Raw genomic sequence first — 13,045 nt, 5'->3', positions numbered from 1 at the left:
CCTTCCCATCTTTTCTAGTACCATATTCCATCCTTTTTAACTTTCACTCTTTTGTTTCTCTTTTCACTGATTTCTTTTCCTCAGTCTCTAACAGCTTCAAATCCTCTTTATCCAAAAACAACAGTAGCAAAAACCTTTCCCTAACTCCCTCTTCCTCTTGAGCTATCTTTTCTTTCTCCTTCCTATGATTTTCAGACTTCATAAGACAGTAATTAATGTCACTTTCTTATGTCCTCACTTTCAATTCCTCTATAACTTGCTACACCTTAGCCTCTATGTTGTTGTTGTTCAGTCGCTAAGTTATGTCTGACTCTTTGTGACCCCATAGACTGTAGCACACCAGGTCTCCATGTCCTTCACTATCTCCTGGAGTTTGCTCAAATTCATGTTCACTGAGTTAGTGATGCTATCTAATAATCTCTTCCTCTGTACCTACTTGAATTTTCTGTAATGATTGACTCTTAACTACTCCCTCCTGAAATTCAGTCCTCTTTCTAGTGTCATTCCTGCTCCTCTTGCTCTGAATCCCTTACATGCTAAGGCTCCTCAGTTTACATTTCTTGTCTTTTTTCATTTTATGCTCTCTCATTTCCATTCAACATACTTCACTGACTTCAAGCATCATTTATATGTCCTTATTATTTATATTTCCATCTTCCATATTTCTCCAGAAGTGTGTACCTATCTTTCTAATTATTAGTCATATCTATCTTATATCCAATATGTGCATGTGTGCTAAGTTGCTTCAGTTATGTCTGACTCTTTGTGACCCTATGGACTGTAGCCCACAGGGATTCTCCAGAAACCCTGGGGTTCTCCTGGCAAGAATACTGGAGCGAGTTGCCAGGCCCTCCTCCAGGGATTCTTCCCAACCCAAGGATCGAACCCACATCTCTTACGTCTCCTGCATTGGCAGGCAGGTTCTTTTACCACTAGCACTACCTGGAAAGCGCTGTATATCACATGCTGCTGCTGCTGCTGCTAAGTCGCTTCAGTCGTGTCCAACTCTGTGCGACCCCATAGATGGCAGCCCACCAGGCTCCACCATCCCTAGGATTTTCCAGGCAAGAATACTGGAGTGGGTTGCCATTTCCTTCTCCAGTGCATGAAAGGGAAATGTGAAAGTGAAGTTGCTCAGTCATATCCGACTCTTATCGACCCCATGGACTGTAGCCTACCAGGCTTCTCCGTCCATGGGATTTTCCAGGCAAGAGTACTGGAGTGGGATGCCATTGCCTTCTCCGGTATATCCCATAGAATTTCTCAATATCAATAGTTGTTCAGTCACTTAGTCGTGTCCAACTCTTTGTGACCCCATGGACCGCAGTACTCCAGGCCTCCTTGTCCTTCACCATCTCCCAGAGCCTGCTCAAACTCATGTCCATTGAGTCAGTGATGCCATCCAGCCATCTCATCTTCTGTCGTCCCTTTCTCTTTCTGCCTTCAATCTTTCCAGCATCAGCATCTTGTCTAATGAGTTGGCTCTTCGCATCAGGTGGCAAAAGTATTGGAGCTTCAGAATTAGTCTTTCCAGTGAACATTCAGGATTGATTTCCTTTAGGATTGACTGGTTGGATCTCCTTGCAATCCAAGGGACTCTCAAGAGTCTTCTCCATCACCACAGTTCGAAAGCATCAATTCTTTGGCACTCAGTCTTCTTTATAGTCCAACTCACATCTATATATGACTACTGGAAAATCCATAGCTTTGACTAGATGGACCTTTGTCAGCAAAGTGATGTCTCTGCTTTTTAATAGACAAGATCCATCTGCAATTCGAGAAGCCTGGGCTCGATCCCTGGGTTGGGAAGATCCCATGGAGGAGGGCATGGCAACCCACTCCAATATTCTTGCCTGGAGAATCCCCATGGACAGAGGAGGCTGGAAGGCTACAGTCCATGGAGTTGCAAACAGTTGGACATGACTGAGTGGCTAATGATGGCACAGCACAAGTTGATCATAGCTTTTCTTCCAAGGAGCAAGCATCTTTTAATTTCATGGCTGCAGTGATTTTGGAGCCCAAGAAAACAAAGTCTGTCATTGTTTCCATTGTTTCCCCATATATTTGCCATGAACTTATGGGACCAGATGCCATGATCTGGGTTTAAGCCAGCTCTTTCATTATCCTCTTTCACCTTCATCAAGATGCTGTTTAGTTCCTCTTGGCTTTCTGCCATTAGGGTGGTGTCATCTGCATATCTGAGGTTATTGATATTTCTCCTTGCAATCTTGATTCTAGCTTATTCATCTAGCCTGGCATTTCGCATGATGTACTCTGCACATAAGTTAAATAAGCAAGGTGACAATATATAGCCTTGACATACTCTTTTCCCAATTTGGAACCAGTATGTTTTTCCATGTTGCTTCTTAACCTGCATATAAGGTTCTCAGGAGGCCAGGCTCTTCTGTCCATGGGATTCTTCAGGCATGAATACTGGAGTGGGTTGCCATTCCCTCCTCCAGTGGATTGAACCCAGGTCTACCTGCATCTTCTACATTGGCATGCGAATTCTTTACCACTGAGCCACCTGGGAAGCCCCAATATCAAAAGACCTAAAACTAAATTGTCTGTACATCTCTCTCACTTCTGTGTTTCTCAGATCGATTCTACTTTCTCTAATCCTTACTCTCATTCATGTCTTCATCATCACTTTCCTGGATTATTACATATGCTTCTGGTTAATCTGCTTGCCATCAGTCTTGCTTTCTGTCACTTAACATTGCATTCTGCTTATAAGTAACAGCAAACCAGTTAACTGTAGCTGCTTAAATAAATGGAGAAGGCAATGGCAACCCACTCCAGTATTCTTGCCTGGAGAATCACAGGGATGGCGGACCCTGATGGGCTGCCGTCTACGGGGTCGCACAGAGTGGGACATGACTGAAGCGACTTAGCAGTAGCAGCTTAAATAAATGAGTCTATTTAAAGTCTGGAATTGGTCAGTACAGAGTTTGTATAGTGACTCATTGGTGTCATCAAGGATCTAGACATATATATCTTTCTACTCTACTCTTTAGCATGTTGATTTGTCACCTCAAGATCACAGAATGGCTCCTATACCTCTGGGGAACACACACGCATTCAAAGTAGGAAAAGGGGTTACAAAAAAACTACCAGATGCTTCTGACTCCCTATTATCAGAGAATTAAATGATTTCTTAGAACCCCTCTCAAAAGACTTCTGTCTATATCTTAACCAGAATTTGTCTTGTAAGTCAAATTTAAAATTGACAAATTACATTTTTGTCTATGAAGAGAAACGCAAGTGGTAAGGGATCTGGAATGGTGTTGAGTTTAAGTTAATATATAGTGTCTGCTACCCTATTATAACCCATCTATCAGATTATTATGACATAGTTGTCTTCCTGAGATCTTCAGTGACTCAACATTGTCTACAGAATCAAATCAAGACCCATTAGCATGACATACCAGGCCTTCATATATGATCCCAGCTAAACTTTAATCCTTCCTTCCCTCTCCCCACCCACCCTACTATCAAGTATATTATATTGGGTTGGCCAAAAAGTTCATTTGAGTTTTTCCATAACACTGTACAGAAAAACTTGAACAAACTTTTTGGCCTGCCCAGTATGTTATCTATAACACCACTTGCTTTGTAAACATGCTTTGCTCTTTTATTACCTATTTCTCTGCCTATGCTAATGTCTCAGAATTGCTTTTGTCTCGTTATGCTTCATTCCAGCTTCCTACTTATTCTTCAAACCCACCCTTTCTCAGTTCCCCAAGGTAGGATTTAGATACTCTCCTGTACATTCCCTTACATTTGGTATTTATGGCTGTGATAGCCCACATAATTTATTGTAAAACTAAAACTAGATTAGTATTTTTTTTTTCATTTACAAGGCTCCTTGTGGTATAACTGAATCATCTTTGTATAACTTTTTTAATGGGCTCCCCAGGTAGCTTAAATGGTAAAGGATAGGCCTGCAATGCAGGAGACCTGTGTTCGATCTCTGGGTCGGGAAGATCCCCTGGAGAAGGGCATGGCAACTTGCCCACTCCAGTATTCTTGCCTGGAGAATTCCACAGTCAGAGGAGCCTAACGGGCTACAGTCCATAAGGTTGCAAAGAGGTGGATACAACTGAGCGACTTTCACTTTCACTTCATAGTTTTTATATCCATAATACCTGGTACGTAGTAGGAACTCACATGCTGGTTGTAATATAGGGTGAAAAAATAATTATAATTCTATCAAAAGGTTTATATCCTACTAGAAAGGATAGAAACATACACAGATACAGTGTACTATGTAATATCTTCCCTAAGATAGGTACAACAAAAGTTGGTTTCTCATAGATGGAATTTAGTTCCAAGATAAAGACAGAGATGGAATGTAGTTCCGAGATGAAGTCAAGTCAGTGGTCCTTGATCTGCTCAAGGTGGGAAAGCAGTTCATTTACTAGTTATTCATAGGTAAGCTTTTCATAATTTAGCTTTAGTATTTTATACTTTTTTTTTTTTACCTCAGATCTGTTTGTGATCAAATGTACAATATTTCATCAAATCCAAGACCTCTAAGGGAAAAGTGCTGCCAGTTGATCATAATACTTATCCAAATTTCAGATGTGTTACAATATGAAAATATATGCATTTGAAATTTCATAGGATACAGTAAGTAAAAAAATAAATATCCTAAAGCCAAGTATAAGTTATTTTTGAATTATCTGCTCTTTTGGGTTATCAGCTCTGCTACTAACCATTAGTGTGTCAATATGGATAACGGCAAGTTGTATCTACAAAATCTGTTTCAAAGATCTGCTGAAACCAGAGTTTGTTAACTTGCTGTATTATACGACAGTCAGACTGCTGTTGGACTCAGGCGACATTCAGATGTTGGAGCCTATATTGGGACAAGTTGTTACATTCAGACGTTGGAGCCTATATTGGGACAAGTAATAAGTCACCTTTCACTCTTCCCCTGCCATGTCCATGAATTCTTCTCTGTTAAACCTGAACAGATGCCAGCCCTCCTCGGAGGAAAGGTCTAAAGCCCCTCGAGTGTAGTAGTCGATAGAAGCCTGGTTCCAAATGACGACAAGAAAGTGCATGCAGTTACACTGGCTTCTGATGGCTATCTGTTTAAAAACAAACAGACATTACTTTTATTTGAAAGTATAATATTCATTATCACATTTATTTTATGGAAGATCTACTCTATGCAAGGCACTGTGTGTGTGTAAAATACTTCCAAATAATAATGCAATAGTTATCTCTTGGAGTTCTCTAAATCTGTAAAAAGAAAAAAAGTCCTGTTGAGTTTTAAAACCCTTTCTTTAGAAGTCCAAAACACACTTGCAAAATCTACTCATTGGTTTTTCTATAAATCTAATTCAGTTTTTTTCTTTATTCTACAGAAAAAGTTTACCTATATGTATTTCCAAAATGCAAAAGAATCTTTTTATACTGTTCTCATATTCACACTGTAGACACATTTTATGGGTAAATTGCCTTCTAATCTCCCTTTTGCTTGCTTCTCCTTTGTAGCAAAAAGGTATATAATGTGGTTGTGGATTATATCAGCTTTTAAACATAAGTCAGATAAGACCTGTATGAATATCTAATTTGAAAACCAGTTTAATTGGAATAAAAAATTAAGTATATTTTGAGATTATGTTCCGATGTTAAAGTATCTAATTTATGCAATGTTAAATAATAACATTTGATGAAGAACAGGATAACATATAGAATAACAATACTAACTGTAATGTATACCTGACTTAGCCTCTTCAGCATTTCAGCTCCAATACCTAGACCTTTTAAATAGATAATGCAAAATGAAAAAACATAAGTTGAAAAATTCCACTTAACAATTTGTTTGCTTTAGTTTAAACCCTGTTATCTGGTTGTTACATATTCATAATAGCTTGTGTTGAAATTCAGCTCATGAATGTTTTTCCTATCTCTTTTTCCAAATTGGAATGTGGTTCCAAAGGTAATGGAAAAGACTTTGGATTTATTTTAAAGGGCAGTGAAGAGGAAATGAGTCCTTGTCACTATCATCTTATCACAGAATATACTTCTTATTCATTTTAGACAAAACAACACAAAATGTAAAAACATGTTTTAGAGATAAAAGTATAGCTTTAAAAAAAGAAACAAAACAAAAAAATAAAAGTATAGCTTTGATAACTTGGCTTACTCAAGCCTTGATGGGAACTAATAAATCTTTTCTAATCTATGATTGAGTCTTCACTACACCATATGCAAGGATAACTAGGATAGTGATCAGTCTCATGAAATAGAAATTAGTTACATAAACTAACTTAAACACCATATTTATACTAAAACTCCTTAAAATATTACCATTTTAATTTTTAAAATATAAGTAATACTATGTGTTACCTGACCTCGCTAAGCTTGTATGACATAAAAGTCCTCTAGGTAAAGTAACTTGCCAATCCAGGGGTCGTATGTAAAGTAGTACATGGCAAATCCAACAGTCACTTTACCTAGGAAGAGGAAAGAGAGGGTATAAAGAAGTTAATACATTGAATCTTACAATGTTCTTTCCTCCAAAATGGATATCTTTGTGTTTATTTTTATCTATTAAAGTAATAAAAGCTTGCTGGACAAAATTTTAAATAATACAGAAATGTATAATAAAGAAGGTTTAAGTCCTTTTAATACAACATTTAAGAGATAACTCATCTTTTAACAGCATGGAGTATATTCTTCCTAATTTTTTTCTATGCATATACAAACATAAATGCATGTGTGCTGTATGCTAAGTCACTTCAGTTTTGTCCGACTTTTTGTGACCCCATGGACTGTAGCCCACCAGGCTCCTCTGTCCATGGGATTCTCCAGGCAAGAATACTGGAGTGGGTTGCCATATCCTTCTCCAGAGGACCTTCCTGACCCAGGGATTGAACCCGTTTCTCATGTCTCATGCATTGGCAGGCTGGTTCTTTACCACTAGTGCCACCTGGAAAGTCCAACATAAATGCATACCACACATTTTCTCTTTCAGAAAGCAAGACTTAGTTTATGTACTTACACTTGTCTCCTTGGCTTAAGAGTAATTGTATGCTATCAAACTGTACTTTGTTTTCAGGGTAGAGAAAATATACTCCTGATTAAATTGAAAAATGGACGTTTATTTTACCTGATGGTTTTTGATGATTGTGTACTTCTGCAATCAGACAGTAGAAAAAGGGATTGTCCCCAAAGCCATCCCTTAGTAAATCTGAAATATCAATTCACATAAAATATATTAGAAAGTTTAGAGTAAAGAGAAGGAAGATAGTGGAAGTAGCAATGCCAGAATTCCTTTCTTCACCTGTACAACAATTGTACAGGCATAAACTGCCTGAAGTGAATATTTTGGAACTAGAGTTTATTTGAATACCTGTACTTGCAGCTTCCAGAGGACAGCTTGACTGATAAATTGCAGTTAATTTTGGTGAAATTCAGCCATCAGCCTAGTGGTGGCTTCCAAGCACAGCCCCCCCCCCCCCATCATCTCCTACCTTGTCTCATGGCAGACAACTGTAGGGACAGCAATCTGAATTGCTGGAGCAGATTGCTACTCTGAATGCTGAGGTGAGGACTTGGAGGTTGGCTGCCATTTTCCCAACCTCCGCCAACTAAAGCGGCTTTCAGGAGATTCAAAAGAGTCACACCAGTTTTGTTAGACATTTAGAAACAACCATGTATACAGGAAAATCTAGAAAGCCACCATGCATGACCAAGGAAAGACACAGATTTAGAAAAGACCTTAAAACACCTTTAAATATTTAACTCTGATCTCTGACACAGGCACCCTATAATAATAAAAAGAAAAACAGTTAATCATAAGATTAAAATGTCCAGTTTTCAACAACAAAAAATCACAAGGCATACAAAGAAATTGGAAAGTATAGCCCATTCAAAGGAACAAAGTAAATCACAACAATAAAAACATACCAGAGGACAGCTTGGCTGGTAAATTGCAGTTAATTTTGGCGAAATTCAGCCATCAGCCTAGTGGTGGCTTCCAACTATCCCCACCCACTCCATCATCAACAAACACCTTTAAACAACCGTCTTAAATGTGCTCAAAGAGCTAAAGAGAGACATGCACACAGGAAAAAGATGTATAAACAAAGTAGAAATACCAATAAAGAAACAAATTATAAAAAATAATCCCCACCAAAAAAAATTCTGAAGCTGTAAAGTATAATAAAAGTGCACTGCAGGGGTTCAAAATCCAAATTTCTAAGCAAGCTGAAAAAAGAATCAGTGAACTTAAAGACAGGATAATTAAAATTATCAAGTTTGAGGAACAAAAAAAGATGAAGAAAAGTTAAAAGCCTAAGGTGTCTGTGGAACACCATCAAGCAGACCAACATATGTATTATGGGACTCTCAGAAGGAGAAGAGAGAAAGTAAGGGGAAAAGAATATTTGAATAATGACTGAAAACTTCCCAAATTGGATGCAATACATAATTTTACAAATCCAAGTTCAACTCCAAGTAGTATAAGCCCCAAAAGATCAATACCAAGACACATAATTAAAGAGAAAATCTTGAAAGCAGCAAGACAGAAATAACTTGTCACATACAGTGGATCCTCAATAGGATTATCATCTGATTTCTCATCAGAAACCTTGGCAGCCAGTACAGGGGACAGGGCAGGAGAGGAAGAGTGCAGAAACTTAACCAAGAATTCTATATCCACCAAAAAATCCTTCAAAAATGATGGAGAAATTAACATATCCCCAGTTCACCCCCAAACTCAAAAAAAAAGAAGCTGAGGAAATTCATTATCACTAGGCCTGCCCTGCACAAAATGCTAAAAGGAGTCCTTCAGGTTGAAATGGAAGGAAAATAGGTGATAACTCAAATCCATATGAAGAAATAAAGGTAATGGTGCCTAGTTAAAGGTAAATATATGGGAAGTTATAAAAAACTAGTGTTACTTTAAATTTATTTATAGTTCTACTTTTTATTTTCTACATGATTTAAAAGACAAGTGCATAAAATTAGTCATTAATGTTTGTTGTTGGAAAAAAAATGTATAAAGATGTAATCTGTGACATCAATAACGTAAAAAGGGCGAATGGAGATACATAAGGGAAGAGTTTTTGTATGCTATTGACATTAAGCTAATGTGAATTCAAATTTTACTATTACAACTTTTGGATGTTATTGATCTGGCCAAAAGTTCATTTGGGTTTGTCCATAAAACCTGAACAAATATTTTTGGCTAACCTAATAAATGTAATCCCCATGATAACATCAAAGAAAATATCTATAGAATATATACCTAAGGAGATGAGAAGGGAATCGAAACATTTTACTGCAAAAATAAAAAGAAGGTAGAAATGTGGAAATGAAGGACAAAAAACTATATAGAAAACAAATGGGGAAATGTCAGAAGTCCCTCCTTGTCGGTAATTACTTTAAATATAAGTGGATTCAATGCCCTAATCAAAAGACAGAGATTAGCAGAATGGATTAAAAAAAAAAAAAGCATGATCCAACTATATGCTATCTATAAGAGACTCTGACTCTTAAAAAGGTCATTTCCAACTCTTTGTGACCCCATGGACTGTAGCCCACCAGGCTCCTCTGTCCATGGAATTCTCCAGGCAAGAATACTGTTCAGTTGAGTTCAGTTCAGTCGCTCAGTCGTGTCCGACTCTCTGCGACCCCATGAACTGCAACACGCCGGGCCTCTCTGTCCATCACCAACTCCCGGAGTCTACCCAAACCCATGTTCATCGAGTCGGTGATGCCATCCAACCATCTCATCCTCTGTCGTCCCCTTCTCCTCCCGCCCCCAATCGTACCCAGCATTAGGGTCTTTTCCAATGAGTCAACACTTCGCATGAGGTGGCCAAAGTATTGGAGTTTCAGCTTCAACATCAGACCTTCCAATGAACACCCAGGATTGATCTCTTTTAGGATGGATTGATTGGATCTCCTTGCAGTCCAAGGGACTCTCAAGAGTCTTCTCCAACATCACAGTTCAAAAGCATCAATTCTGCAGCGCTCAGCTTTCTTCACCGTCCAACTCTCACATCCATACATGATTACTGGAAAAACCATAGCCTTGACTAGACGGACTTTTGTTGGCAAAGTAATGTCTCTGCTTTTAAACATGCTATCTAGGTTGGCCATTACCTTCCTTCCAAGGAGTAAGCGTCTTTTAATTTCATGGTTGCAGTAACCATCAGCAGTGATTCTGGAGCCCCCAAACATAAAGTCTGATACTGTTTCCACTGTTTCCCCATCTATTTCCCATGGAGTGATGGGACCAGATGCCATGTTCTTAGTTTTCTGAATGTTGAGCTTTAAGCCAACTTTTTCACTCTCCTCCTTCACCTTCATCAAGAGGCTCTTTAGTTCTTCTTCACTTTCTGCCATAAGGGTGGTGTCATCCGCATATCTGAGGTTATTGATATTTCTCCCGGCAATCTTGATTCCAGCTTGTGTTTCTTCCAGCCCAGCGTTTCCCATGATGTACTCTGCATATAAGTTAAATAAGCAGGGTGACAATATACAGCCTTGACGTACTCCTTTTCCTATTAGGAACCAGTCTGTTGTTCCATGTCCAGTTCTAACTGTTGCTTCCTGACCTGCATACAGGTTTCTCAAGAGACAAGTCAGATGGTCTGGTATTCCCATCTCTTTCAGAATTTTCCACAGTTTATTGTGATCCACACAGTCAAAGGCTTTAGCTTAGTCAATAAAGCAGAAATAGATGTTTTTCTGGAACTCTCTTGCTTTTTTGATGATCCAGCGGATATTGGCAATTTGATCTCTGGTTCCTCTGCCTTTTCTAAAACCAGCTTGAACATCTGGAAGTTCACGGTTCACGTATTGCTGAAGCCTGGCTTGGAGAATTTTGAGCATTACTTTACTAGCATGTGAGATGAGTGCAATTGTGTGGTAGTTTGAGCATTCTTTGGCATTGCCTTTCTTTGGTATTGGAACGAAAACTGACCTTTTCCAGTCCTGTGGCCACTGCTGAGTTTTCCAAATTTGCTGGCATATCGAGTGCAGCACTTTCACAGCATCATCTTTCAGGATTTGAAATAGCTCAACTGGAATTCCATCACCTCCACTAGCTTTGTTCGTACTGATGCTTTCTAAGGCCCACTTAACTTCACATTCCAGGATGTCTGGCTCTAGGTGAGTGATCACACCATCGTGATTATCTGGGTCATGAAGATCTTTTTTGTATAGTTCTTCTGTGTATTCTTGCCAACTCTTCTTAATATCTTCTGCTTCTGTTAGGTCCATACCATTTCTGTCCTTTATCGAGCCTATCATTGCATGAAATGTTCCTTTGGTATCTCTAATTTTCTTGAAGAGGTCTCTAGCCTTTCCCAATCTGTTGTTTTCCTCTATTTGTTTGCACTGATCGCTGAGGAAGGCTTTCTTATATCTCCTTGCTATTCTTTGGAACTCTGCATTCAGATGAGAATATCTTTCCTTTTCTCCTTTGCTTTTTGCTTCTCTTCTCTTCCCAGCTATCTGTAAGGCCTCCTCAGACAGCCATTTTGCTTTTTTTCATTTGTTTTCCATGGGGATTTTCTTGATCCCTGTCTCCTGTACAATGTCACGAACCTCTGTCCATAGTTCATCAGGCACTCTGTCTATCAGATCTAGTCCCTTAAATCTATTTGTCACTTCCACTGTATACTCATAAGGGATTTGATCTAGGTCATACCTGAATGGTCTAGTGGTTTTCCCTACTTTCTTCAATTTAAGTCTGAATTTGGCAATAAGCAGTTCATGATCTGAGCCACAGTCTGCTCCTGGTCTTGTTTTTGCTGACTGTATAGAGTTTCTCCATCTTTGGCTGCAAAGAATATAATCAATCTGATTTTGGTGTTGACCATCTGGTGACGTCCACGTGTAGAGTCTTCTCTTGTGTTGTTGGAATAAGGTGTTTGCTATCACCAGTGTGTTCTCGTGGCAAAACTCTATTAGCCTTTGCCCTGCTTCATTCTGTACTCCAAGGCCAAACTTGCCTGTTACGCCAGGTGTTTCTTGACTTCCTACTTTTGCATTCCAGTCCCCTATAATGAAAAGGACATCTTTTTTGGGTGTTAGTTCTAGAAGGTCTTGTAGGTCTTCATAGAACCGTTCAACTCAGCTTCTTCGGCGTTACTGGTCGGGGCATAGAATTGGATTACCGTGATATTGAATGGTTTGCCTTGGAAACGAACATAGATCATTCTGTCGTTTTTGAGATTGCATCCAAGTACTGCATTTCGGACTCTTTTGTTGACCATGATGGCTACTCCATTTCTTCTAAGGGATTCTTGCCCACAGTAGTAGATATAATGGTCATCTGAGTTAAATTCACCCATTCCAGTCCATCTTAGTTCGCTGTTTCCTAGAATGTCGACGTTCACTCTTGCCATCTCCTGTTTGACCACTTCCAGTTTGCCTTGATTCATGGACCTAACATTCCAGGTTCCTATGCAATATTGCTCTTTACAGCATCGGACTTTGCTTCTATCACCAGTCACATCCACAGTTGGGTATCGTTTTTGCTTTGGCTCCATCCCATCATTCTTTCTGGAGTTATTTCTCCATTGATCTCCATTAGCATATTGGGCACCTACTGACCTGGGGAGTTCATCTTTCAGTGTCCTATCCTTTTGCCTTTTCATACTGTTCATGGGGTTCTCAAGGCAAGAATACTGAAGTGGTTTGCCATGCCTTTCTCCAGTGGACCATAATCTGTCAGACCTCTCCACCATGACCCATCCTTCTTGGGTGGCCCCACACGGCATGGCTTAGTTTCATTGAGATAGACAAGGCTGTGGTCCGTGTGATCAGATTAGCTAGTTTTCTGTAATTTTAGTTTTAGTGTGTCTGCCCTCTGATGCCCTCTCGCAACACTTAGCGTCTTACTTGGGTTTCTCTTACCTTGGGCCTTGGGTAATTCCTCTTGCCGCCGCCACCGCCGCCGCCGGCCCCAGCCCCAGCCCCCGGCCCGGCCTAGCCCCTGTCGGCCGCCGCCCCCGGCCCCCTGCCCGGCCTAGCCCCTCTCGTCCGCTGCCCCCGGCCCCCGGGCCCCGGC

The 13,045-nt window shown here is 39.7% G+C and overlaps 1 protein-coding gene across 3 annotated transcripts in view; it reads right to left on the bottom strand.

Moving 5' to 3' along the window:
- Nucleotides 1–13,045, bottom strand: part of SATL1 (spermidine/spermine N1-acetyl transferase like 1) — a 43,330-nt gene that overhangs the window by 8,671 nt on the left and 21,614 nt on the right. Inside the window, exons 3-6 of one of the 3 annotated variants that reach the window (XR_014076005.1) lie at nucleotides 7,127–7,207; nucleotides 6,364–6,470; nucleotides 5,734–5,774; nucleotides 4,791–5,096 (exon numbers count right to left, since the gene is read on the bottom strand). Coding sequence is in view for 2 of the 3 variants with exons in the window: in XM_081566543.1 (XP_081422669.1) it covers nucleotides 4,929–5,096; nucleotides 5,734–5,774; nucleotides 7,127–7,207 (290 nt within the window). In the remaining variant the exon portion in view is untranslated. Of the gene's footprint in view, nucleotides 1–4,790; nucleotides 5,097–5,733; nucleotides 5,775–6,363; nucleotides 6,471–7,126; nucleotides 7,208–13,045 lie in introns of those variants that run through there. The other 2 variants (XM_081566543.1, XM_081566542.1) reach the window with 2 other exon arrangements.

This window comes from Giraffa tippelskirchi, chromosome X (genome assembly GCF_054371585.1).
Source record: "Giraffa tippelskirchi isolate mGirTip1 chromosome X, T2T-mGirTip1v1.2.pri, whole genome shotgun sequence".
In the NCBI taxonomy this organism is placed as follows: Eukaryota; Metazoa; Chordata; class Mammalia; order Artiodactyla; family Giraffidae; genus Giraffa; species Giraffa tippelskirchi.
The sequence above is the reverse complement of the archived record's forward strand: the minus strand, read 5'-3'. Positions and strand labels throughout refer to the sequence as shown.